General features: G+C 46.8%; 1 protein-coding gene across 1 annotated transcript; it reads left to right on the top strand.

The window, feature by feature from the left end:
• Window positions 1–724: 724 nt before the first annotated feature.
• DENND11 (DENN domain containing 11) lies at window positions 725–26,570 on the top strand. Its single transcript, XM_035127894.2, has 9 exons — window positions 725–995; window positions 16,004–16,103; window positions 16,946–17,104; window positions 18,354–18,501; window positions 19,556–19,694; window positions 20,678–20,809; window positions 24,496–24,646; window positions 25,246–25,314; window positions 25,936–26,570. Exons 1-9 carry the CDS (start codon window positions 761–763, stop codon window positions 26,129–26,131), a joined length of 1,329 nt encoding a protein of 442 aa, XP_034983785.2. The 5' UTR covers window positions 725–760; the 3' UTR covers window positions 26,132–26,570.
• The last annotated feature ends 807 nt before the right edge of the window (window positions 26,571–27,377 follow it).

The raw sequence follows: 27,377 nt of genomic DNA, 5'->3' as shown, positions 1-27,377 counted from the left end.
CTTATGCGTATTTACTCATAGGTGACACTTTGACCAACAGACTTTTTCTTTCGGTTAGGTGTGGTTGCACTCCTAAACCCGCTTACCACAGAGTAAGCCCCATTCAAAAGGCCAGCACTTGCACCCAGCATCACGGCTAGAGCAATAGACTCGGGTGCAAATCCTCATAGCATGAAACTCAGCCTCGCAGGGTTGTTGTGGGGAATAGATGTATATCCCCACCTTACGGCTGCTTGCCAGGAAAAGGTGGGAAACAAAGAACTCCCAAACTCAGAAGAAAAATTCGCTCATTTTAAGGGCGCGTGCTCCCTGTTAAGCCTTTAAAATGGGGGAAATTCTACAAACATTTGCAGTGCAAGTCCTTGAGCAGTTTAATGGGGTGGGGGGAATTTACACGTAGCGTAAAACGGATCGGGCTGTTAGGCTCTCAGGTGCAGCGCTGCGCGTGTTTACTCGGGACTTTTCCTTCCCACCGAACAAGCGCCCGTGCGCCACCTCCCAAGTTTGCGCGCGGCCGCCAGCGTGCACGCGGGGTTGCAGCCGGCCGATTCCTTGCGCACCAAGAGGATCGCGGGCAGAGGCAGGCAGGCGTCCCTCCTCCGAGCTGGGCGTCAGCTGCCCACAGCCCGCGCAAGGCCCTGTCTGGCCGGCCGGGCCGGGAAGCAAGGGGGCCGGGCACCGTCGGAGCGCCAAGCGCCGCCCCTCGGTTCCGCCAAGCGCCGCAGCTGGCTGGTTGGCTGGCTGGCTGGCTGGCTGGGCCATGGTGGAGCAAGCCGACGACGCGCCGCTGCTCTTCTGGGCCGAGGGCCCGGCCGTCTCCCTCCCGGAGCCCGGCGAGCCCGGCGGCTGGGGGGGCTCCTGCTCCGGCGTCAAGGGGGAGGCAGCCGGCGGCGGCGGCGGCCCCGGCGGGCGCCTTCAGGAGCAGGAAGGAGCCGAGCAGGTGGAGGAGGACCAGATCTTGGCCGTGTTCGTGGTCACCTTCGATCCCCGCACGGGTAAGGGCTGCTTGCAGCAGAATCGCTATGGGGTGCCCTCGCCGGACCTCCCTTTCCACCCCCGTGGAGGAGGAAGGGACTCGGATTCGCACCCAGTCTCTCCCCCCCCCCCGCAGCCCGGGTTTCGCGTGGTGGTGGGTGCCTTTACAGCAGCAAGACCTTAACAGGAGCTTGTCTGTTTTCGTGTGTTTGTGTTTTCTCCCCCTTTGGATTGCTTTCCGGCAGAAACGAGTTTCTCTGACCATGCACAAAGGGCGCTCCCCTCGACCTCGTTTAAGCTGTTGCAGGTCGGCATACACCTTCCCAGGAAGGAAACCAACCGGAAGGTTGGCACAGAATAAAAAAATTCCTTCCAGTAGCACCTTAGAGACCCACTAAGTTTGTTATTGGTATGAGCTTTCGTGTGCATGCACACTTCTTCAGATTTGTCACCTCTTTTCCTACTGCCTTGTGATGCCCAGAGAGGTTCCTAAGATATAAGCCATGAATTCTTGGGCAGGGAAGGTGACTTGCACCTGTTTGCTTTTCCATCAGGCTTTTCCTAATGGAAAACTTAAGAGTGACTCCACCCACTGTGAGTCACGGGCGCCCTTTGTGGCAGCCACCTCAGTGGTGGCTGATGATGTCCGTGGAGGGTGAAAGGTCTGATTGGTTGTAAGCAGACAAGACAGGCAGGTGGGGCCTGGCTGAGGGGGAAATTGAGGCTAGTGGGGCAGTGCCATGTTTGCCCCAATTGAGCAGCATCCCCCTCCCACTCAGGTATCCCTCGGAAGACATCTCCAGACGATGCAAGTGGATAGACATACGCTGTCTACCCACTGAGTTCAGAGAGGCCCTGTTGGAAGCAGTAGGGCCTGCACCATTGACCCTTGACCTCTCAAACTGCAACTTCAGGGTACCACTCCAGGGACTTAACCCAAAACATTTGGTGTGAAATGCAAACCTGGTGTGAAAAATACACATGCTCTCCCCTTCCCCACTGGCGCAGCCATGAACATGAGGCATGATTCTCTGGGACATTTTCCAGTGGAAGGTTCATTGAAATGAAAATGAATTGCTTGAGTGCACAATTGTGCTTGTTTTGGTGGAGCTGCCCCAAGGGGACTCCCTTAGATGCCCAGGTTGGTCTGTCCATCTCTGCTGCTTTTAATGGCAGACATGAAGGGATTTCTCTCTCTCCATCTCCCGTAATACTTGAGTATGGGATTACCCAATTACACTGATGGGTGTTGCTTGTGGATGGACAGAAAGGGTGCATCGCTTCTCACTACGTATCTTAACTTGCAACCAGGATAGCCAATGGGGTATTTCAGATATTTGGTGGACTACAACTCCCACCATCCACAGCTATTGGCCATACTGCCTGGGACTGATGGGATTTTTAGTCCAGCATCCGGAAGCACTGCACTGCCTTACACAATGTGCTGCCACAGAATGTAGCAATGGGCTGTGGGCTTGTTTTGGGGAGGGTCAAACAAATTCACAGAGGAAGATGGGTCTTAACAGCCATTATGGCTAAACAGAGCCATACTGTTCTGAGGCAAGATGCCACAGACTACCAGTTTCTGGAGAACAAATAACAAGGAACGGCTGTTGCCTTCAAGCCCTGCTTGTGGGGTTCCCAAAGGTGTCTTACTGGTCACTCTGGGAAGCAGATTTATGGACTAGATGGGCCTTTGGTCAGATCCAGCAGGTCTCCCATTGCATTCTCACCTGCAAAGTTGAAGATATGTTTTCTGTTATGTTCTGTATGAATGTTACCAATTAGGAGTACTGTAGTTGGAAGGACGTTCCTCCTAAGGTAGTATGAAAGATATAGTATGAAATATAGTAACTGAAGAAGTGTGCATGCACACGAAAGCTCATACCAATAACAAACCTAGTTGGTCTCTAAGGTGCTCCTGAGAGGATTTTTTTAGTATGAAACCTGTTAAAGGCCCTTCCCTGTAACCAGAAGGGTCCTTTCCCTTCCGCTGAAATGGGTAAATTCTGTTGTTGCCCATTGAAAAGGTTGTGGGGTGCCAGCAATAGTTTATCCAGTTTGCAAATGTGCCCATTGGCACAAAAGGTTTGGCAACCCTTTTGTTAAAATGAGGGATTCGTGGTGTCAGAAAGCTCCCAAATGTATTGATCCTGGATGTCCTGCTCTTAAACTCTAACTGTACAAGGATTGTTTGTAGTTACTTGGTTGGTGGTGGTGGTGGTGGGAAATACTCTGCACATGCCTAAAGGCATTGCCACATATTCCTGGAGTTACCTTTGCTTTTGAACATTAACAGGAAGAATTAAGCCCAGCCTTGCTTTTATAAGGATAAGCAAAACTGAGTACCGTTTTCACTGTGAAGTTTCTGCAGCGTGAATCTTTTTGGAGTGGCTCAATATTTCCTCGTTTCTTGTGTTGTGTCCTTTACCTACATCCTGTTGCATGAATATGTGGCAGGTTTTCAACAGTTTAAACAAGTTATTTGGAAATATATGCAATTTGCGTGGGTTTTTTTTTTAATTGTTTCCTGCTTTTTCACTGGAGGTTACTGAAGGAAGCTAACAACAATAATGCAATGAAATATATTAAAAACAGATAAGAAATAACTGTGAAATACACCATTAAAAAACAAGACAGGTAAGAAACATCAGTCATTAAAAAAAAAACCTAGTGAAAACCAATTTCAGTATATTCACAAGCCGGCATGTAGGCCAAAAGCCTGTTTAAGTAAAAAAAACATTTTGTCTAAATAAAAAAAAAGATAACATCATAGCTACTGCAAGATAGAATGCCAGCTGCCAGCTTGTCTTTTAAAAAGGATTAGATAAAACTCATGGACCAGCATAAGTCTATCAGTGTCTACTAGCCAGGTTGGTCATGTTATGGGAGGCAGTATGAATACCAGTTTCTGGAAACCTCAGGTGGGGAGAAGGCAGTTGCACTCGGCTTCTGCTTGCAGGCATCTTATGGGCATCTGCCAGTTGAAATCAATGATAAGCTTTTGGCCCTCTCTAACATGGCTCTTAGGGATGCGGGTGGTGCTGTGGGTTAAACCACAGAGCCTAGGGCTTGCTGATCAGAAGGTTGGTGGTTTGAATCCCCGCGACGGGGTGAGCTCCCGTTGTTCGGTCCCTGTTCCTGCCAACCTAGCAGTTCGAAAGCACGTCAAAGTGCAAGTAGATAAATAGGTACCACTCTGGCGGGAAGGTAAACGGTGTTTCCGTGCGCTGCTCTGGTTCTCCAGAAGCGGCTTAGTCATGCTGGCCACATGACCCAGATTCTGTATGCCGTCTCTCTCGGCCAGTAAAGCGAGATGAGCGCCGCAACCCCAGAGTCATCCACGACTGGACCTAATGGTCAGGGGTCCTTTTACCTTTTAACATGGCTCCTAAACTCTTATTTAGCCTTTTTTGGCCTTCCTAAAATGACCTGGGTATCCTACAATAGCAGTCCTACAATTCTGCTTGTATGGAATAAAGTCCTATTGAACTTGAGCGAAAACGCTAAAGGGTTGGGCTGCGTGCCAGCTGATTCTTTTTCGAGGGTAACCTGTACATTGACTGATGCTCACCTTTAACAAGTTAGTTCAAGTAGCTTATATCTTCTTTGGTCCTAATTCAGGTATTGATGGATCACCTCTCTGCCCATGCTCAGCCAAGGCAGTTTACATACATGCATCCAGTTCTGTCTTAGCCACTTGAGTTGGCCTTGCTTGAGAGACTGTGGAGTGGCTTCTTGCTTTCGTGAAGCTCAATAATTAATGCTTCGCTTGAAGAGCACTTATCTTCAAGGGTTCTTTAAATGCCTTGCAAATTCCCGAGCCATGTGGTGCAAAGTCTGCTGGGTTGATTATGAAACCTGTAATGGAAAGGTCACAGATAGGTATGCAATGACTTGTTAGTTTGTCCTTAGGATGTTGTTTCTGGTGGTGTCTGCATGGCTGCTGTGTTGGAGGTGGGTTGGGGAAAATATCATAACAATGACTTAATCCACCACCCTCTAAAAGTCCAGCAAAAGAACTGGGTTTTTACCTGGCACCTAAAACAATGTAAGGTTGGGGCAAGGTGTACTTCATTGGGGAAGTTGTTCTATAGGTTTAAGGGGCCACCACCAAAAGGGCTCTTCCTTTTCTAAGGAAGCAGACATAATTGCACTATTATCAGAGTCTACATATTTTGGCTTGGCCTTCTAGTCACTCATAGCTGGTGGTTGCCACTAACCCCTTCCCCTCTCTGTTCTGGGAAACTTCAGGCATGTGTCAGTTATGGTCCCATTGTCCTTGGCGAGGTACAACATCTGGGATCCTTGGGCACCTTGGCAGGGCCTGTGCTTGATATCTGTCCCAGGCTCCTGCCCCCCAGCACTTCTTATTTTCCCCCCTCCCCAGTTTGGTCCTCGAACGGACTTCCGGAACGGATCCTGTTTGACTTCCGAGGTACCACTGTATAAGGCATCTTCCCGTGTTGCTGTATTCTTCTGCAGCTTTGCCCACATCTTTTTGCCCCTCTGTAATGCCTCTCCTGAGTTTTGGCTGCAAGTCTGTCCCTGGGATGTCTTGGAAGAAATGGTGGAGTCATCTGTTGGTCATTTATGAATGCAGACAGGCTCACTGACAGTACCAGCCACAACCAGACTATAGTGAGGAGTGGGTTTTTGTTTCTTTTTGTTTTTGGTATCCTAGGTTAAGCACCAGTGAAAAATTCAAATTACAGTTTACAGATTTATGTCTACTTGTACAAACAGTCAAGGAGCAGCGCTGTCCAAATAGGCAAATAAAAATGCATTTAAAAGTACAAGGAAGTTATAGCAAGATGTCAGTTCTAGATAATAAAAAATAAAATGATTAATGACGAAACGGTAGCTTAAATATCACACAGGCTAAGATAGCAGTTTTAAATAGAAACACCATGCACTGTTTTCTCACGTCCCCTCATGTGACAAAGTTCTTTTGCCTCTTTTTCTGTGGAAGGAAGCGAAGGACAACATCAGCAGACTCTCTCTTTCTTTCTCTTTCTCTCTCTCTCTCTCCCTCCCCTCCTTTCCCCTTACCGGTTACGTTCTTTGCGAATGTTGAGGAATGGGAGGAAGTAAAGCCTGGATTGCCTCGCTAATATTTCCCTGACCACAAATTTGCAGTTCTAATCTTGGGGCTGTTCAAGTTCTGCTTTTGGGCTCGATTGAAAGTCTTCCTGGTGTCAGAATTAGTCACTTTGCGGAGGACTTTCCTTATCCCCCGCAAACACGCGCTATCAGTTGTCATCGGCGGCTACTATTCGCGACGACTGTGGCCACATTCGCAGCGAACATTTCCCGGAGTGGTTTGGCACTCGGTCCTCCTTTGCGGAGAACTCTGAGAACTCTGCAGCTCTGTCCGGGGCGGGCAGGGGTCCCCTAGCAACTCTCAGCACTTGTGACAAACTAGGATTATTCAAGGGAAACCATGGCTGCTTAAAGCGTGTAACTGTATGGTATGAATGTGTCTGAGGCAGGACAAATACCAATTACAGGTGAACTGCAGTGGGAGACGACTGTTGTGCTCTTGCCCAAGATCTAGACCTCTTCTCTTAGGGTAGAACTTGCAGTGATACCCAAATTCCCGCCGCTTAAATTGCCTTGTTTAGTGGTGGGAAGTGTTTTTCTTTCACCATACTGTCAGTGCGTCCGTAGCTCTTATGAGTACAGTATGGAATGTGCTTGTGCCAGGGTTGTGGGCAGGGTGGATAAAAAAAATCAATGATTAAAAAATGGATTTTGTTTTTGTTTAAATCAGATTCTTTTTTATTTAAACCAGACCTTTTTTTATTTAAATCAGATTTTTAAAATAAAATGCTTTTTGAGGAAAAATCTTTCTAAAGATAGTTTTCTATTTAAGTTACATTATAGTCCAAAGGCTATTCATCAGGAAATAAGGGATTTGTTTTAAGTTTTTCATGTGTGCTAAAACTCAGTCTGATTTTTTTTTTAAAAAAAGGTTTAACCACATCAGTTTATAAACATGTATACATATGCTATATAATGTTATTGCTTTGCTTAAATAAATTGTTTAAATTGTTATTCAGGAAATGATTGTTTTTCTCCTTCCGATAAAGTACAGCAGAAAAGTTGTCCAAATATAAACAATTCACTTATTAAACCTCACAATAATTTCATAATTATCGCTCTATGTATTTCTAATAGTATAACCAAATCAGTCATTTTGATATAACTGTATTATTCCAAAAATGAAAGCTTCCTCTGGTTGCAAATATTAAGATTATACCAGCAAGAATGAGTCTTTGCAAAATGTAAAAAAATTAAAATTAAATCAAGTCTTACTGACTAGTGATTTAAATCGTGATTTAAATCAAATCCACCCTGGTTGTGGGAGTAATTTATAAGCGCATCTCAGCGATGTGTAGGCCACTCCATTTTGTAAATACTGTTGTTTTAGCTTTATCGTTGTGTGTGCATTCCATGGAACGCAAGGGAGAGGCAGAAGCTGAAACAGGGAAGGGAAAAAAGTTTAACTGGGAACTCGTCTGCACTTTACATTTAAATCGGTATCATACCACTTGCAGGAAGCCAAGGGTCAAGACTGCTTGAAGGGACATGATAGGGCTTCAGATGTGTAGTGCAGGTGTGACCCAGATATTTGCTGTCTGTGGGAAGAGTGCAGAAGCACCTCTCTTCCCTACCCAGAAGAAAGAACTTTGCAGTGACCCCTGTCCTTCCTTTACCTGAGTCTACTCTTAGACAGAATGAAGCAGTTGCCTCAGGCGGTTTGATTCTGGAAGTTATGAAAGGGCAGCAAATGGTTCACTATTTAATTTATTATTACTGTATTTTCACTGCCAGGGGAGAAATGGGAGAGGTGTTTGTGGACTTTTCTGCTTGCAGTGCCAAAATGTCTTGATTGGCTTTGACTGGAAACAGGGCACCATTCACTGCTTGCGCTTCGGTTGCAAAATGTTTTAGGTTGGTTCCGCCTGGGTCAGCTTCAGCCTATATTGGACTGTGGCTTGGCCAGATGTGGGGGCCTGGAGGACCTTATTTTATTTAGACCCATGTGCTCAAGTTCCCTCCTGTTGATTGATGCTTTGCTATTACTGACACCATGTATTGGACGACTGCATGGAGCAGATATAAAAACAGAAAAAGATCAAGGGATTCCTCAGCCTCCCATCATTGTTTCCCCCTTTTTTTTAAAGATCATTTTTATTAATTTTTCCACATAAACCCAAACAAAATAATAATAATTAACTTTTCATCTTATATTCACCCATCTCATTTCTTTTTGCTCTGCCGAGCTGTGACTTCCCTCCCTCGCATCATTCGGTTTTCTTTCCCACTCTTATCTCGCAGTTCCTTTTTGTCCATCTGGTTAAAACCAATCCGTAGGATTTATTTCAGTCCTGCAAGTGTCTTTAAACTTCTACAGTTCTTCTCCATATAGTCCATGAATTTACTCCATTCCTTTTGGAACTTTGACTCTCCCTGGTTTCGGATCCCTTAGGTCAACTTTGCTAACTCTGCATAGTCAATCATTTTCGTCTGCCACACCTCAATCATCTTGTAATTTCTTGTAATTTCCATTTTTGGGCTAGTAAAGTCCTAGCCGCGATTGTAGCGTACATAAATAGTCTCTGATCTCCTTTTGTTATTTCCTCTCCCATCAGTCCCAGTAGAAAAGCTTCCAGTTTTTTTGGGAAACATCTTTTTCAATTCATTATATATCATTTCCCAAAATCTTTTTACTTTTTCGCATGTCCACCACATATGATAGAAATCACCATCTTTATCTTTACATTTCCAGCAAGATTTACTACTCATTCTATACATTTTGGCTAATTTTACTGGTGTTAAATACCATCTATGCATCATTTTCATTACATTTTCTTTCAAAGCGGTACACGCAGTGAACTTCAATGTCTCATTCCATAATTTCAACCATGCATCATATTCAATATTATACCCCAAATCCCTTGCCCATGTTGCGTTTTCCCTTTCAATGCCACCATGTGCAGGGCTGGAGAATAATGTATAATATTATTCAAATCTCTCTACCTTCAAATCTCTATGGTAGCATACCATATATTGTTGCACTGCTTGGCTGACATATGCCATTGAACATGCAATAAGAACATAAGAGCCTGCTGGATCAGGCCAGAGCCCATCTAGTCCAGCATCCTGCTCTCACAGTAGCCAACCAGATATCTATGGGAAACCTGCAAGCACGGCCTGAGTACAAGGGCACTTTCTTCTCCTATGGTTTCCAGCAACTGTTGTTTCATTGCGTTTGTGAGTCCTGGACTCAGGGTTTGGGTGAAAACTCTTTTTGAGGAGCCGTCCTCTTCTGCCACAAAAGCAATAGATTACTTCAGACGCATCCCAAGTTTGAGTCCTGAGGAGTCTCACACCTAACTTCCTCTTCCTTTTCTCTCAAGGCTATCCTGGTTTGCAGGCGCATGAAACCATGGTTTACCTGTTTGGACGAAAACCAGGAAACTATGATTTGCAAGAAACCCAAATTGGACGTGATTAAACTCCAGACATGAGGGGGGAGGGAGGGGAGCAAACACACTGACCCGATGCCCGCTTTTTTGGCTTTTTATTTGGCTTTACATTACTTTACTTTACTTTACATCTATTTTGGCTTTACATTAGAATAGCCCCAGGGTTACTCATCCTGTCTCAGTGAAGGTGATGCGGAAACTGCCAGAAGAACATTTCTAATAATCTAGCTTTTATGAACAGGATTCAAATGAGGGAGCGAGGGTGTGGGTTCAGTGGTCCCGTCCCACCCCACCCCACCCCAAATGACCAAAAAACCAAGCACCCTAATTCTTGTTTCAAACTGCTGTGTCCTCCTCAAAGCAAACAGAACGAATGACTTAGGAGGCTTCTAATTAAAGCACCGAGCTTGCTTGAACACACCACACTTCTTCCTACTTGGCATGTTATATATCACACACACGCACACAGGGTGTGACTTGGTGAGAGAATGCCTTTCCCAGAGGAGGCTGGCCATCTGTTAGGAGCCATTAGCCAAACTTACCTGCGTCTGCCAGGCAAGAACTGCCTCATCACCTTGCTCCATGAGCGTGAAATGGGTGACGTGGCAAGAATAATGTGCATCTGAGTGGGGAGGTGGGGAGAGATACAAATCTGTTGGGCAAGACAAAGAGCAAACAAAGGAGTCACTTCATGTGAGCCTGCTGGGCGGCGGCGGGGGGAGCAGCAAAGGGATAAATGTTTCCCGAGCATTGGACACAATATTTTTCAGGATGGGGGGTGGGGTGGGGAAGGTCTACTGTATTCAGCACTTTCTGATCTTTAATGCTTTAATGCCCATTGATTCCATTTGCGAGAACTGGAATTTCTGCTTGATTGTCTGTAAATTTGGTTGAAGCAATGATTCTTCAACATCAACTTCGTTGGACTGGTCATGTTGTGCGGATGCCTGATGATCGTCTTCCAAAGCAACTACTCCATTCCGAACTTAAAAATGGAGAGCGTAATGCTGGTGGTCAACAAAAGAGGTTTAAAGACTGTCTCAAAGCAAATCTTAAAAAAATGTAGTATAAAGACTGACAACTGGGAAACACTGGCCTGCGAGCGCTCCAGTTGGAGAACAGCCTTTACCAAAGGTGTCATGGGCTTTGAAGAAACTCAGTCTCAGGACGCAAGGGAGAAACGTGCTAAGAGAAAGGCACGCGTGGCAAATCCACACTGTGATCAACTCCCGCCTGGAAACCAATGTCCCCACTGTGGAAGGACGTGTGGATCCAGAATTGGCCTCCACAGTCACTTACGGACTCATTGTTAAAACCGTGTTTATGGAAGACAATCTTCCTCGGCTACGAGTGATCGCCAAAGTAGAAGAAGAAGAAGAAAATTGAGACAAGAAAATAAGTGCTTTATACATTTGGTCACCCAGTTCCAAATCTAGCTGTCTTCACCTGTTGAACTGGTGTTAAAGCACCAGTTTTGAACAGTTTACTATACCACTTTGTCTCTTATCCCCACCTCTCTGCAAAAAAAAATATCCACACCTCTCTAATCAAGATCAGGTTTTCATTTATAGTTAAACAGAAAGGATGAGAGTGCCAGAACTTGAACCCATAGCATGCAGAGATGCGTCTAAGTGGTTTAACAAGTTGCCACCACACCCCATCCTGTTCCTTGTGTTTGTTCTGCTTAAGACAAACACAGATTTGGAGGTGAGATATGCTCCAGGCAGCTGAGCATTTCATCCGAGCAAACAAGCTCTTCTCTCCGCTTCCCACACCCAGCTGTTCATCTCCAAAGCTTTTGGAAAACTGGTGCAACTCCCAGCGATACAGAGTCTGGAAAGCTCACTGGAAAACCTTAGGTTATTCGCTGTCTCTCAGCCTAACCTACCTTGCAGTGCAATGTTAGAAACTCAGATATATAAGGTGATTCCCAAATGGCACCTTAAACGCTAATTAATGTCACTACAATGGAATGTCTAGGCAACTCTGTTTTGCAATGAATTATTATTATTTATTTATTTTTCATTTCATTTCTATATCGCTTTATATTTTAAAGAAAAAAAACCTCAAAGCAGTTTACAACACATTCAAACATCAAATAAACCAATCCAGAATAAAACAAATTTCAAGCTTCAATGAAGACATTTCAGATCCATCTCTAAGGGACATTTTGCCTTCCCCATATCTATTTACCTACTTAATTTATAGAGCTGCCCCATAGCAGAAGTACCCTAGGAAGCCAGTGTGGTGTAGTGGTTAGAGTGTTGGACTAGGACCTGGGAGATCAGGGCTCAAATCCCCACTCAGACACGGGGCTCACTGGGTGACCTTGGGCCAGTCACAGCCTCTTTACCAGGGTTGCTGTAGGGATTAACTGAGGGGGGGGGAACCATATACTCCTCGGAGAAAAATGTGATTTTTGTTGCTGTTTAGTCGTGTCCGCCTCTTCGTGACCCCATGGACCATAGCACACCAGGCACTCCTGTCTTCCACTGCCTCCCGCAGTTTGGTCAGACTCATGTTGGTAGCTTCGAGAACACTGTCCAACCATCTCGTCCTCTGTCGTCCCCTTCTCCTTGTGCCCTCAATCTTTCCCAACATCAGGGTCTTTTCCAGGGAGTCTTCTCTTCTCATGAGGTGGCCAAAGTATTGGAGCCTCAGCTTCACGATCTGTCCTTCCAGTGAGCACTCAGGACTGATTTCCTTCAGAATGGATAGGTTTGATCTTCTTGCATTCCATGGGACTCCCAAGAGTCTCCTCCAGCACCATAGTTCAAAAGCATCAATTCTTCGGCGATCAGCCTTCTTTATGGTCCAGCTCTCACTTCCATACATCACTGCTGGGAAAACCATCGCTTTAACTATACGGACCTTTGTCGTCAAGGTGATGTCTCTGCTTTTTAAGATGCTGTCTAGGTTTGTCATTGCTTTTCTCCCGAGAAGCAGGCGTCTTTTAATTTCATGACTGCTGTCACCATCTGCAGTGATCAAGGTGATATATAAATGCAATAAATAAGCTCTTCTGCTTACCTGCCTAAGAATGATTTGGGGGGTGGGGCAGCCAGCCGCCGACCTGGCATCCAGAGATCTCAACTTGGTCGCAATTGGACCCGCGCCAGTTGCAAAACGTGCCTGGCCCCTGGCTAATTTCTAACACTGTTTTGGGGATTAAACAAGGTGGGGGAGAACAGTGAACATCACATTGAGCTCCTTGAAGGAGAAGGTGGGATACCAAGGATACATAAATAAACTCCCACCACCCCTAACCTATTTTCCAGTGCTGACTGGGCTGAGAGGAGTTGGACTGCCAATAGCATCTGGAGGGCTACGGGTTTCCCATCCCAGAATTATCAGATGCTCTTCAGTGTATTTTGTTGTAAAAGGGGGAATCAGAAGGAGGCCGCTTGCTTGAGGTGAGGCACAGCTTCTCAAGTGAAGTAGTTAGATACCAGAATGAAAGATGATGCATGTTAAACAGGCAGCTCTTGGGGGAAAAGAGAATGTGGTTTCTGTAATAATAATTTTCTGCTGCCTACTAAGTTAAAACGGTTGAATGTATGAAGCTTTGCTTTCCGTGAAGCAAATAATATTGCTTAACTAGGCACAGGGCTTACTCAGGCTCCTGAAGGAACATGATAGGCAATGCTTGATTTCAGCAGCTAAATATAATTTTATTGATCGATGTTTGCGCATGCAATGAGAAATTTCTATATAAAACACAACCTGATTGGCAACGACATAATAGCGAGGCTATTGACATCTTTGTGGGCTTGATAGCTTTTCCAGTATACGGATCCCAGTGGATACAGGGTTGGTTTTTTTTTAGGGTGGAGGATTGGAACAGGAAAAATAATGCTGTTACTTATGGGGGCCTAGAACCTAAGCTTGTCATTTCTGCCCATCTGAGATAAACAACCTGCAATCATCAGCTAAAATTTACAGTTGCAGTGGATGCTTTTCGGGGTTTTTTCGCCACTCTTTGCTATGCTGATCGTGTTTCACCTTGAAAAGTATTGAGTGTGGCAGCGTCTATTTTGAGGATCAGCCTTCGCAGTCTCTCTTGGAGGAAAAAAATGCAGCGTTTTTGCTGGAGCTAGGTTTCGTAAGAGGCAACCTTTGATCAACATCACCCTTGTGACTAAGTTCACTCAGGTGGTGGTGTGGTGTGGAAAGCCAGTCTGATACCATGGTTAAGAGTGTCAAATCATGGCCATGGAGACCTAGGTTCAAATCGCAACTCAGATGTCATGGACCGGTAGGATGCGGAGGAGTGGTGGGAGGCAACAGTTGGGGAACCCCCAAGGGAAGAAGACTCAGAGCCTGGGGAGTGGTGATGCGACGACAATGAGTGGGCAGAGGGCGAAGAGGGAGCAGACTGGGAAGAGGAGGTGTCAGAAGCTGAAGAGCTAACAGGACTTAGTGAGCAGGAAGAGGCTGTGGCAGAGAGCAGTCTAGAATCAGAGGCAGAAGCAGAGGGTGGAGATAAGGAGGGCCAAGAGCCAGAGCTGGTGAGGAGTCACGGGTGTCTCCCTCTCCTGTCGCAACTAGCTCCCTCCCTCCCCCTTGGTCTCCCAGAACCAGAAGAGGCATGAAAAGGGTTGAGAAGTTAGCTTCACACAGGCACAGTTTCAGATTGCATGGGGGAAACCCTGGAGAGGAAGGGACTTAGGCAGCTGTGGGGAGACAGGGACCTGCAGTCTCCTCAACTGCTTCATGGGGGCAAGACCGACCAGAGATGAGTTGCTATGCTCATTAGGCAGCTCCTATGCAGACCCTGTTTTTTTTTTTTTTGCTAATAAAGAGTTAACTCCAACTTGCTCAGTGTGATTTACTGGTGGCTGGCTCCTGTCATCAGATGTGGAGCTCACTAGGTGACCTTGGGCCGAATCACTTTCTCAGCCGAACCTACCTCACTGGGTGGTTGTGAGGATAACATGAGCTTCTCCGATGAAGGGCTGGATAACTCTGTAATCAGTAAAGATAACTAAAAGGACAAGACCAAAGGGAAAGGGGATAAGGCACAGGAGAGGCACAGATTTTACGGAGGGACTATAACTCAGAGGGTTGAGCAAAGACAGGTTTCCCATGTGGAAGATCCATGGCATCTCCAGTTTAAAAGGATCAAGTCACAAGTCTATCTTTGCTTCAGCCCCTAGAGAGTTCTGGCCCATCAGAGATAACACTATTGCACTAGATCAGGGGTTCCCAACAAAATTTTCTCGAGGACCCCTCATCGAGCCGCTATTGTGACAAGGACCCCCATTAATTGACTTACTTGCTTGAACATAAAATGCATTATCTTCCTCTTCATCTGTAGGCCTTTGTCGTATTAATGAACCACTTTTTAACCAACGGTCCATTTTTAACTACGCGAACTGTAGCTTCCCTGAAAAACAACGCTTTGTTTACAAACACTACTGTTTTGCAAAGAGGCAGTGCGCGCCAGGGAGGAGGGAGAGGAATGGAGAAGACAGGGTACCTGTGCAGTAGCGCACAAATGAAGCCGACGCGCGCAAAGCATCTTGGGGAGGTGAGCGTTAGTAGAATGCGGGCGCTGCCTCTTTGCAAAACAGTAGTGTTTGTAAAGCGCCACCTAACGGCATACAGCAGAACTACTGCCTCATCTAATTCTAGTTTTGCGCTAGACTCTGCTCATGCAGGAAGTGGCCAAAACAAAAAATCTGTTATCATACGAAATAAATTTAATATATTTTTTATTCTAATAGCATATTGCGGACCCCTCTGGCATAGCTCGCGGACCCCTGGGGGTCCCCGGACTACCTGTTGGGAACCACTGCACTAGATCAAGGGTGCCCAAACTTTTTTCAAAGAGGGCCAGATTTGATGAAGTGAAGTGAGGGCCAACCAAAGTTGTTGAGCTTTTTTAGGATTGAAGTTGTTGAGCTTTCGTTAGGATATTACCCCAAGACATATACTGCCACGGGGGCCGGATTTAAGCGACCGGTGGGCTGGATTAGGCCCCCGGAATGGACTTTGGACATACCTGCACTAGATGGACTTATATAAACATTTTAACCCCACTTTTCAGCTGACAAAGGCCTCCCAAAGTGCCTCAAATATCTCTATTAAATTGGCTCCTGCCCCCAGGCTTGCAGTCTAAAAGACATGACACAACAGGAAAAGGGATTGGGCAGCAGGAGGGGAAGGGGGAAAGAGCTCAGGCATTATATCTTAGCTAGAGAGTGCTTGTAATGACCAGCTGCAATGGAAAGCTGTCCAAGGAGGGAAGAAGGCAAAAACTGCTCTTCTTTCAGCTGAGCTGATGGAGTGGCCCTGCTTCCCAGCTCTCTCTCTGTGCTTTAGTGTCTGCTTGGATCCGAGAGGTTAGTGTGGGACTGCTAAGTTGAGGAGCACTTTGCCATTCATAGCCTCTTCTTCCTCCCCACGGCTTGCAGAATTAATGACCTGGCATTGACCGTTGTATGCACGCCTACATGATACGTTCGGGCCAATTGCCTTGGTGTTCGTGTCCAGGTGGGTGTTCACGCTGCGTTCTCCCCCCTCCTCCACAGGTAACATGGTTGAATGGTGTTTGCCGCAAGACATTGACCTGGAAGGCGTCGAGTTCAAATCCATGGCCAGCGGTTCCCATAAAGTTCAGTCGGATTTCATGTGAGTGTACAAAACGTCCCCAGGGTGCCTGTTCCATTGTGCGTATCCTTCCATTGTCCAGAAAGCACACAGCACAGACTGCCCCCGATTAAATGCATGAGGCAGTTTCCATTGTAGACTAACAGAGATGCCTGGCGTTAGCTATGATGGCAGGGTATCTTTGTTATATATGTAATCATTTATTTGTTGAGTTTATTCCCTGCCTTTACTCTCCTGTTTGAGTGCATATTGTAAGGACTTTTGGGTGGTGGTGGTGGGGGGGGTGAGGTTTGCTCTGTGCACAGATACACAATTCACCCCCACCAGCCCCCCGGTTGATGCAGATGGAGTTACCCCTTGGGGGCGGCCCATTAGTTGTGAGCAGAGCCCAGAGCTGATGGTGGGGAGAGCCCAGAGACTAATTAGCCCAGAATAAAGACTGCCCCCCTCCAACTCTCATCATGCTGCTCTCAAATTAGAATTCCTAGCCCTGTGCAGGTCTACTCTGAAGTAAGGCCAGCTTGGTTTCATGAAGTAACTCTAGGAGAACTATGCAGAGGGGTTTACTTTCTTTTAGCACAACGGACCAATCCAGCTGCTGTTCTGGAAAGCAAGCAAATAGGATCCGCGTGTGTCTTTAGTGTACACACATGCATATCTGGAAAAACCATAGAATTGTAGAGTTGGGGGAAACTATGAGGGTTATCTATTCCAACCCCCTGCAATCCAGGAAGCGCCCTGTCTCTATCCTGCTTTCCCTGTGTGTGTGCCTCCCCCACCCAATCTGCCTGTTTATAATAATAATAATAATAATTTATTATTTATACCCCGCCCATCCCATTCCGCCCCATCTTCCTTTCCAGTTATTTCCGGAAAGGCCTTTGCTTTGGCTTGGCCTGTTTCGCCAACATGCCTGTGGAGAGCGAGTTAGAGCGTGGCGCTCGGATGAAGTCTGTGGGGATTCTTTCTCCTTCCTACACCCTGCTATATAGATACATGCACTTCCTGGAGAACCAGGTCAGGTACGTTATTAGGAAAAAAGACAGAAAGGGAGGGAGGTTGTTACTGGACCATAAAGTAGTTTGGGAGAAATGTTTGGTTCGCGCTGGAATACCGTGGTGGCTTTTCTGGGATGGTTTCAGATGTGACTTGGATGACCCGCTTTGCCAAGTCATTTTCCAGCGGGGACGTGTAGAAGTCAGAGCATCTCTGTTGTCTTTTAGGCACTTGTTAAAGACTCTCCCCTTTCTAACTAGCCTTCCAAGTGGATGCTGTTATTCCAGTTGGTATATGTACTGAACTTGAAACAGATTATATATATGTAATTGTAGTTTTAATGGTTTTACGCCCAAAGCCTTTTTTGCTTTTATAGATGCAGTCGTTTTGACTGTTTTTATGTTTGCAATTGTTTGCAACGTGCTCTTGTTGTATTGCAAACCACCGTGAGGTGCCTCCTAGGAAGCGATTTGTAAGTGAAATCAATAATGACACTGAAAAGACAGACATACGGAGGCTGGATGCAGCCGTTTAGGCCACCAGGTGGTGTGTGCTAAAGCATGGAAGCTGTTCTGCATCAGGAGCTTAGCTGCCAAGTATCCCGTTTTTCGCCGGAATCCCCCAGATTTTAATCCGTTTTCCGCTGTTCTCCCGAATGGAGAAAAATCCCGGAAATCCCATGGTTTCCTACCTGCCAGGGAGCCTCCATTTTGGGTGTTGCTCTGCTCATGTGTGGCCACCGGAAATAGGGCAGAGCGGCACCGGAAGTCACTTCTACGCATGCCCGGTGGCCATCTTGGTGGTGGCCGCATGGCGGCGGCCGTCACCAAGATGGCCATCGCCATGCGGCCACCACCAAAATGGCCGCCGGCCATGCGTAGAAGCGACTTCCGGTGCTGCTCTGCCCTATTTCCGGTGCCCACACATGGGCAGAGCGGCCCCGGAAGTTGCTTCTACGCAACATCCAGTGCCGCGCCGCTGCTGATCCCGCATTTTTCAGCGGGAGACTTGGCAGGTATGATCAGGAGCCATGTGGGGAGGGTGCTGCTGTTTCACTCAGGTGCTGCCTTTTTGGCTTCCCGTGGCCATCTGCTTGCTCACTGTAAGAATACCAGGTTCTTCCTGTGTTCTTACAGGAAAGGAATCATGTGACCACCAAAGAGCCAAAACTGGCAAGAGGGAGTGCCACCGATGCAAATCTTATAGCGTTGGCTTGTAAAGGGAGGGTTGTTCCCTGGTTACCCTTTGTAACTTGGTTTTCTGCTCGCCTTACAGACATCAGCTGGAGATGCCTGGCCATTACTCTCACCTGGAGGCATTTTACGATGACAAGAAAGGGGTCCTCCCTGCTGGCACTCTTGTTTCCCAGCAAACCGTCCACTGGCTGCCTTCCATCCACAGATACATGTACCCAGAGATGAAGGTGAGAAATAGGCTGTGGTTATTGATCTTCGCATGAAGGCAGAGAGCATGCCAATGATCCACACTGGTCAGATGCCACGGAGTAGCTTTAGCTAGTGGCCAAGGTGGATCTCTGGAGACCCCTTGCATTCTGTGACAGTAGGGCGTGGAACTTAATTTTTGCAAATTTCTTCAGTGAGGGGCCTTAAAAAAATGTTTTGGGATGTTAGTAATTCAAAGCTGACATTATGTTTGTGACTGGGCACATTTAGCTTGGTAAGTCTTATGTTTGTCGAAGAAGCACATAAACTGCTTTTGGAAAACCGAATAGTTTTAGTTTTGCCTTCTGAAGATATAAATATATACAACTGTTAAGTACTTGGCAATCATTTTTTTATGATTTCTCTGCAATTTTGCACATATTTTACTTACCAAGCAAAACCAAATTATATGAATTTAACCAAAATACCTTGAATTCCAAAGTCAGGTTACAACTTTTTAGCAGCCCTCATTTTGGGAGTTGGAAAGTTGGAAAATTCAGCGCACTCTATCACCCAGTTTACTGTTGTATTGCACATCAAGGAACAGAGCAGGTGTTCTACAGAAAAGTGTTTTTATTTATTTGTTTGTTCCATTTTTATCCATCTCCATCTCCTCATCCAAAAGAGTTCAGGGCGACATACATGAATCTTCTCCCCTTCTGCAATGTTCCCTCACAACCTTGTGTGTTAGGATAAGCTGAGAGAGAGGGTGTTGACCCAAGATTGCAAAGTGAGCTGTGTGGTAATAATAATAATAATAATAAATAATTTATTATTTATACCCCACCCATCTGGCTGGGTTTCACCAGCCACTTTGGGCGGCTTCCAACAGAATATTAAAATACAATAATCATTGCTTCTGTTTGCCTGAAAGGAGAGAGGTTTCTGGACATTCGTAGCTCCAGGGTACATCTCCTCCTCTTTCTTGGATCTGTTGTTTGTTTTTTAGCAGTCATCATCTCAGCAGCAAAAATTGGAGCCATTTTGTTTCTGTTTCGTTGCTAACTCCCTGCCCCGTTTTTTATCTGGCTGCAGATCACGCACCCTGCAGGCTGTATGTCTCAGTTCATTAAGTTCTTTGGCGAGCAGATCCTGACTCTCTGGAAGTTTGCCTTGCTTCGGAAACGCATTTTGATATTTTCCCCGCCTCCTGTCGGGGTGGTCTGCTATAGAGGTACGTAGAAAATGGGAGGTGTGGTCCATGTTATCAAATCACAGACAGTGAAAGTTTCTCCCCTCTGCTGTTTGTTTGCTTGAAATGTTTCTTTCTAAACGCCCCGCACCAACAGATTCCAAAGTGGTGTATGAAACTCTGAATAAAACATAATTCACACAAGATATTGCTGCTGGTTTGAGACGGCAAACGCAAAACAACAAAATACAGCGAGAGAAAAGAAATTCCCGCACCCAGAACAAAATGTGGCAGCATTTCAAACAATATGAATGCTAATGCGCAGGTTGTTACCATTCTGACAATCTATTCACCCCTCTGGTTTCAGATAGTACATGGTAGGCCGGGACACAAATTTCCACGGCCTTCTAGAGGCTACGTTGGCTCATTTACCCAGAGCAAAAGCCTTCTGGGAGGCTTAGTTTGGTCAGAACGGAGTACAGTGGTACCTCGCTACAGTGGTACCCGGCCCTCCTAGACGAATTTTTTGCTAGACGAATGGGTTTTGTGATTGGAGGTTGCCTCGCAAGACAAATTTGTTTTGTGAAAAAATTGTCTAGCGAATCGCGGTTTCCCATAGGAATGCATTGAAATTCAATTAATGCGTTCCTATGGGCAAAAAAATTAAAATAATAATTTCAATGCATTCCTATGGGATTCATGGATTTTTTTTTTGCCTGTTTGCTCATGGGGGCAGCTGTTTCAGAAACGATGAGTGCATCACATGCCTGTTTGTTTATAGACTTGGTGTTGGCTGTGCATGCAAAGTTTGCATTCACACAACATTGTCCTCCTCAAAATGCCGTCCCACACACACACGTTTTAATCCAGATGTACAGTTTCTTCCGAAAATCCAGTGGGTTACAAATAAATAAAAAGGATACAGTGAATCTGTATTAATGGCAAGGGAGCAGGGATATGGGGTAGCATTTTGACGAAGACAATGCCATGTAGACGCACCTCCTCCTCTCTGCCCTTGTCTGCAGTTTATTGCTGCTGCTGCCTTGCCAATGTCTCCTTGCCTGGAATCGGTGGGACTGTTCCCGAGTCCAAGCCTTTCTTCTACGTCAACGTGGCTGACATTGAAATGCTGGAGACGGAAGTGTCGTATGTGGCTTGTAAGTATGAAGCATCCCATGCAAGGGGTGGGGGGAACAGTCCTCCAGGCCTCTCTAGCCTAGCCCTCAGTACTCTTCCTGAGGCCACGCCCCTTCCTGGCCCTGCTCTGCACCCTCCACTACCGCTTTGCCTGGCTGGAACAGGCACCTTAACTGTGACATTGAGTGAATGATGGAAAGAAGAGCCTGCATGCATAGGACCCTCTGGGTTTTTTGTGCTTGAAAGGTAGCCTGCTGTACAACAGTAGTAAGACCCAAACCCATTGCTCCACCAACTTTTCCTTCGGGCCCTGCCAACTATTGGAATGTGACCCCCAGAAGTTTTCCCATGATGTAGTGCAGCAAAGGCTGAAAAAGGTTCCTCACACCTTTTCTATAAGCACACTAGCTGGCCCTGCCACGGGTAATCCCTGTGACTGTCACCACCCTGTGTCGATCCATGATGTGTGTTGATCCATGACGTATCCCGCCCCCTCCTCCCCCACCCCCCTGGTTTCCCCTGTGATTCTCCCCAACCTGTCCTGTCCCATGACGTATCACGCCCCCTCTTCCCCCCACCCCCGGGTCATCCCTGTGATTTGCCCCACCGTGTCCTGACCTATCCCCAGTGGCGTAGCGTGGGGGGGCAGGGGGGGCAGCCACACCGGGCGCAGAAATGGAGAGGGCACCGCCTCTCAGGCCGCTATCTGGAGGCGTGCAGGGAGCGCTCCGCTTGTAGACTACAGCTCCCAGGGGCTCCTTTCGGGCAACCGTTCTCGCCTCTTACCCTCTTACTCTCACGAGATGGCCCGCCGCCGCTCCCTTCCTCAACCCCACCTCTCGCAACTTCGCGCTCGCTTTCGGTGCGGTGGTTGAATGTGGGGCGGGGCGGTGATGGCAACGCGCTCCGCTGCCGCATCGTCTCCTCCGACGAAGCTGTCCTTGTCGCCGTTCGTCCAGAAGCTCCGTAAGTCCTCCAAAGCCCCTCTCCCTTTCTGGCTAGCGGAGACGAGCGCGGCTTCCAGGGGCGCCAGAATGAGCGGCAGAGGCAGGGCCGTCTTAAGCATGTCTGGCACCCTGGTGCAAAGATCCCTCTGGCGCCCCCATATACTGTACATACCTAAGTGAGGCGGGCAGGAGGGGCGCACGGGGAGCAAACCCCGCAAACAAGCCACGGAGCGTGGCTGCCTTGCTCTGTAGGATCAACAAAGCCAGCCAGCCACCCCAAAGTCAGCGTGTTTGCTGCTTCAGCAGCTCAGGGCGGTTCTGGGTTCTTTGCCCACTGCCACCTGGCTGCTGCTGCTCTCGCTCACTCGCTCTCAACTACCCAATGAAGGGTTGCTTCGCTGGGAGGGATCAAAAGAGCAGCGAGGGGTGTGGGAAGGGAGGGGGTGGGAGAAATGCAACAGTGGAGAAACTGAGGTTGGGCTGCCTTTAAATGGGAGTTTAAAAAAAAGGTTTCAATCCAAGTTGGGGGGGGAGGAAAAAATCAACTCCTCCTGATTCCCGAGGAAATCAGATTTCAAGACATTTAATCACACACAGGGTGTCTCTCTCTCGTGTGTGTGTGTGTGTGTGTGTGTGCGCGCGTGCGTGCGCGCGCATGTGAGTGGAAGAAAGTTATGCCCGGCCCCTGCCTTCCTGGGTTTGGCTCCCTCCCTCCCTCTTTCTCTCTTTTTCTTCTTCCACCTCCTTTGCTCTGCCTTTTCGGTCCTCTCTGTAAAAGGGAGCTCCTTTTCTAGCAGAGGCTGGCTAGCCCACCAAATCTATTCCGTGTCAGTTGAAAAGTCTCCCTACCTACTTGATCTAGCCAGGCTCAGGCTTGGGTGGCTCGATCAGGAGGGAGGAAATGGACTCCTGTACCTTTAAGAGAGGGGAATTTCAGCAGGTACAGCTTTTCTCCCAGCCCCAGACCTGCAAAAATCCTCTTTCCAAAATAAACATGCATGCAGGGCTTTAGTCCGAGTCTGCCTCCTCCTAAGGCTTGGTTTCCAGACCTTCGATCCTCTTGTTTGCCTTCCTCTGCACGCGTTCCAGCTGTTCAATATCCTCCTTGAATTGTGGCGCCCAACAGGGCCGGTGCAAACTTTGTGCAAGCAGATCAGGGTGATTGGTGAATGATCAGGTTGCCTAGAGGAGCTTTCCTACAGACTTACAATGAAATATGGCGACACGCAATCAAAACATTGTAATGGAAAATGTGACTAATGCAAGTTTTAATAGAAAATGGAAAGCCATTAAACAGAAATGTCTGTTTAGGTTTTTCAAAATAAAGATTATTGATTGATGTGGTCAGGAGGAAAGGATCGTTTTCTGCCCATTTCTTGCAGAAATGCTGCTTGGCCGTTATTTGTTCAGAACTGTTCCACATCCCACAAAGGCCTATGCAAGCCACACAAGTGTTAGGCAAAGTAGAGACAAAATCCCTACAGAGAGATTGCACCTTTGGCAGATGAAACTTCAGGCTGAGCTGAGTGAAGCCAGAAATACAAGTATAATCTCACAATATGGTGTGTGTGTGTGTGAGAGAGAGAGAGAGAGAGAGAGAGAGAGACAGACAGACAGACAGACAGACAGACAGACAGACAGACAGACATGTGCTTAGGGGGTAAGTGTTTCTTTAACTAATCTAGTGGAAGAGACTTGAGTGCTAAAATCCATGGGTTAGGGGGCGCAAATTACTTGCCTTGCCCCGGGTGCTGACAACCCACGCTACGCCACTGCCTATCCCGTCCCCCTCCCCCCCCAACTCCCACCCAGGCAAGTCAGTACTTCCATTCAGCCTAGTCTGTAAAGGCTTCGGCCTAGTATGTAAACAGGGAAGATTTTATAGGTGTACTAGTGTAGCCGCCGCTAGAGGGCGCTGGTTTGCAACCTGGTTCTTTTCCCAGCATGCATTTTCGTCTGAGTGGTGTGCTTTGAAACACAGGGTTTTTGGGGTTTTACCTGGCACAGGTTTGACATCTGTCTTAGCAAACTTTCCTATAGCCTTTGGACATTCGCATGTGTCAAAATTTCACCTCAATCAGTCAAGTGGTTTTGTTGAACATTGGAGACGAAGGAACATACCCAGTTTACCATATATATATATTTATGTGTGTTTGCTTGCTTTGTCACCCCGAAATTCTGCAGCTCTTCTTGTGCAAGGGTTTGGGCTGAAGTCAGGAAGAAACTGTTATGTACAGTATTATTATTATTATTAATTAATATGGTATATTCTTCATCTGTAGATCTCAGGGCAGTTCACAACATAAAATTACAAAATTTAAAATACAAAAAACGTAATAAAATTAAGAACAACAACAAACCAAGAATCCCCCCTCCCACAACACAGTTAAAATTGGATGTCAATCAGCCAAAGGCTTGGTTGAAGAGGAATGTTTTCGCCTGGCACCTCAAGGTGTATAATAAAGGTTCCAGCCGAACCTCCCAGGGGGGAAGCATTCCAGCAACAGGGAGCCACTGCAGAAAAGGCCTGCTCTTGTGCTGCTACCCTCCAGCCCCCTCGTGGAGTCTTGTCTTAACAGTGGGTACCCAAGGGGTCATGGAAGCATTCAGCAGTTTTCTAGGAATGTGCTGTTTCATTGTGTGTGCAGGAGGCTGCCTGCTTTGTGGCAAAGTGGCATACAAATAAACTGATGGTTATGAATACCGATTTCGCTAACGTAGGCTGGACCCAACCCGTGCTCTTCCTCTGTTTCTGGCAGGCACAACGGAGAAAATCTTTGAGGAGAAGCGGGATCTCTACGACGTCTACGTGGATAACCAGAATGTGAAGACCCACCACGAGCATCTGCAGCCGCTCCTGAAAATTAACAGCGCCGACAAAGAAAAGTACCGGAGGCTTAATGATCAGAGGTAGCAGCAGCAGAAGCTTTCCCTGGTGGGATTATCCCCGTGGCTCAAGTGTGGGGCCTTGTTTACAGATTATCCTCAACTTCTGGGCACTTCATCCAGCCCCCCAGAGCATATGTGGCCTTGGAGGTCTCTGGGATGACCGGTCTTAAGACCAGGAATGTGAAAATTAATTATAAAAAAGAACGCACCAAGTGTCAAAATTAAATAGTGTGCTTTTCTGAACTTAGACTTCCCTAGCTGCAGACTTCCACCCAATACTCATCTGTTTGCTGTAGAGAACCTTCGTCAGCTTGAGGGCCAAATTTCCTCATGCAGAATCTTCAGGGGGCAGCATGCAGGTAAAATTGGCTAGAGATAAAAGTGGGTGGAGGCACAGGTGTGACTCTTACCTTGGTACAGTAAAAACCAGAGATACCTACACTTTTATCTCCATCCTCCTTGGTCATTTTATGGTTGGTCCCCTAGATATACAAGGCTCTCAAGCTCTTCAGATCTTTGTAGATCAATGGCATCGCTTGGAATTGCCTTTGGAAGTCTATAGAGGAGTCATTCGAGAGGCAGCAGTTTTGATGTGACGGTTGTGTTTCTTTGCCATCCAGACAGATGCTGATGTACTCCCAGGAAGTGGATGGAGACTGCAGTTCTTGTGAAGAGGACCTTTTCATCCTGTGAGTTATTCACGTGGGATTCTTCAGAGCAGGGGTGGGCAGTAGGTGGCACAGGATTTACTGGTAGTGATACATGGGAGATTTGTGGCAGATCACCAATGGTTTGGGGCTCCCAGTTGCTTAACAATAGGGGCAACAAAAGGGCAGCAACGCCCAGTTTTCCACAAGCTACTGTATACTGGTTTTTGTATGGGTGGGAGGACTGTAAGGCCTATGGAATTCTGGAACTCAAAACAAAATTCCGGGGCTCAAAATCCTCTCGTTTTGTTTTTCCAGTACATCCTTGTTGGTGTTTCTGGCAGTCCTAGTAAAAAATAGAGCCTGAAGGTCTGCTTATCCCTACTTTTTTCATTTTTTTCATTTTTAGATCCCTACTTTTTTTTCTTTTTTTTCATTTTTAGATCCCTACTTTTTCATTTTTTCATTTTTAGATCCCTACTTTTTCATTTTTTCGTTATTTTTTTAAAAGTAAGATTTTATTAAAACTTTTCCTAACACACTGCAATTAAAAACCCCCACTACAAATCTAAACCAAAACAAAGAGAAAAGAAGGCTGGCATAGGATATCAAAGAGGGGTGCTGGATCTGCTTTGGGCTTCACACATCTCTATTTCTCTGAAGGTTCTTCATGGAGCAGAACAACCGGATATTCCAGACGCTGATGGAGGTGTCAGCCAGCCAGGACAAGACCTTGACAGCTGACCACGCCCGAGGAATGGGCTTGGACCCCCAAGGCGACCGTAGCTTCCTCATGGACCTACTGGAAGTCTATGGCATTGATGTCATGCTGGTCATTGATAACCCTTGTTGTACATAAAGCAGAGAGCGGCGGCGGCGGCAGAGCAGGAGACGGAGAACACGACAAGTGCGAGAGGACGGCAGCAACTTGTTACCAAGACTACTGGAAGCAACAGGGCAGCCTTGTGGGAACTCACCACAGCTTGAATTGCCTTTTATTTATGAGAACCCTCTACAGAAAGTGTTATTTATATCCCCACCCCCAAACACACACTTTTAACCATCGCTCTTGGAGATAACTTAAGTTGTGGCTTCTCTCTTCCAGGACAGACTGCGCAGTCATACTGCCCCTCCTTGTGTTCTGTAAAACTGATAGTCTGCTTCCTTCCCTTCCTCCCTGCCTGCTCTTAAACAACCCAGCACATGCTGTTGCGAGAGCCTAAATTTGGGTGGGTGGGGAAAGCACTTTATTCTCTTGGGGACCAATGTGATTTTTTAAAATAATAATAATAACAACACTGCTTTGAGCCTTTGTGATTTGCGTAGTTGACCTCCCCCATCAGAATTCCTTTGCGTTCTCTTACAGCGTGCACAGTCCTATCCCAGTGGTCCTCCAGGTGTGTCCCGATTCTCATCCTCCATCACCGCTGACCATTGGGCCATTGCCTGCTGCAGTCCAGCCTTACCTGGAGGGCCCCAGCCAATGAGCTGCTTTATGCAAAAGATACTTGAAATCTACCCTGTATGTTGTGAATCGTGGTCAACCTTAAAAGGGTTAGGCTTTCGTTGGGACAGGTTTTAGGGGGCCAACGTTTTCTCCCGTGTTCAGTCATTCGAAAGGAAAAGTCCTTTCCTTCCCTTGACTGAACAATAGGAACGATCTGTTGTTACTACTTTGTTGACTAGCTTTGTTTAGAAGGTCCCACTTGCGAGGAATATCCTCTTGCTAGTCCCTGCTGAGTCACAGCATTTGCCTCCTTGTTCAAAGGGAAGGTCCAACACCAAGTGATCTCTCTCTCTGCCCCCCGCCATCTGCAAGCCAGAGCAGCCGACCTTGTCCCTTACTCTCAGATGTGCTGTGCAGAATCTGCCGGCAGTCTGCAGCTTTTTAATTTCTTGCCCATCTTGGTATATGTACATTCTCCTCGTGCCACAGCTTGGGAGGTTGCCCCTCCTGCACGAAGCAATTTGTGTGCTTTCCTTCGCAGGGATTAACCATACCTGAGTCCCATCTCCATTGTGAAGGCCCTCCACGAATCTTAACTGGAGCGTTGGTGGTTGCACGCCGACTCAGGGCTTCGCTTGCAGGGAGAACTGGACTTGTG

The sequence above is a fragment of the Zootoca vivipara genome, chromosome 10 (assembly GCF_963506605.1).
Source record: "Zootoca vivipara chromosome 10, rZooViv1.1, whole genome shotgun sequence".
Taxonomy (NCBI): domain Eukaryota; kingdom Metazoa; phylum Chordata; class Lepidosauria; order Squamata; family Lacertidae; genus Zootoca; species Zootoca vivipara.
Note: the sequence above shows the minus strand (reverse complement) of the source record. Positions and strands in the feature narration are given on the sequence as shown.

Bases quoted from the DNA above. Each gene is read 5' to 3' on its own strand.
- DENND11 (XM_035127894.2), top strand. From the start codon at position 761: ATGGTGGAGCAAGCCGACGACGCGCCGCTGCTCTTCTGGGCCGAGGGC. The intron at 996-16,003 runs GTAAGGGCTGCT...CCTCCTCCACAG, and splicing joins CACCTTCGATCCCCGCACGG to GTAACATGGTTGAATGGTGT. The intron at 20,810-24,495 runs GTAAGTATGAAG...TGTTTCTGGCAG, and splicing joins GGAAGTGTCGTATGTGGCTT to GCACAACGGAGAAAATCTTT.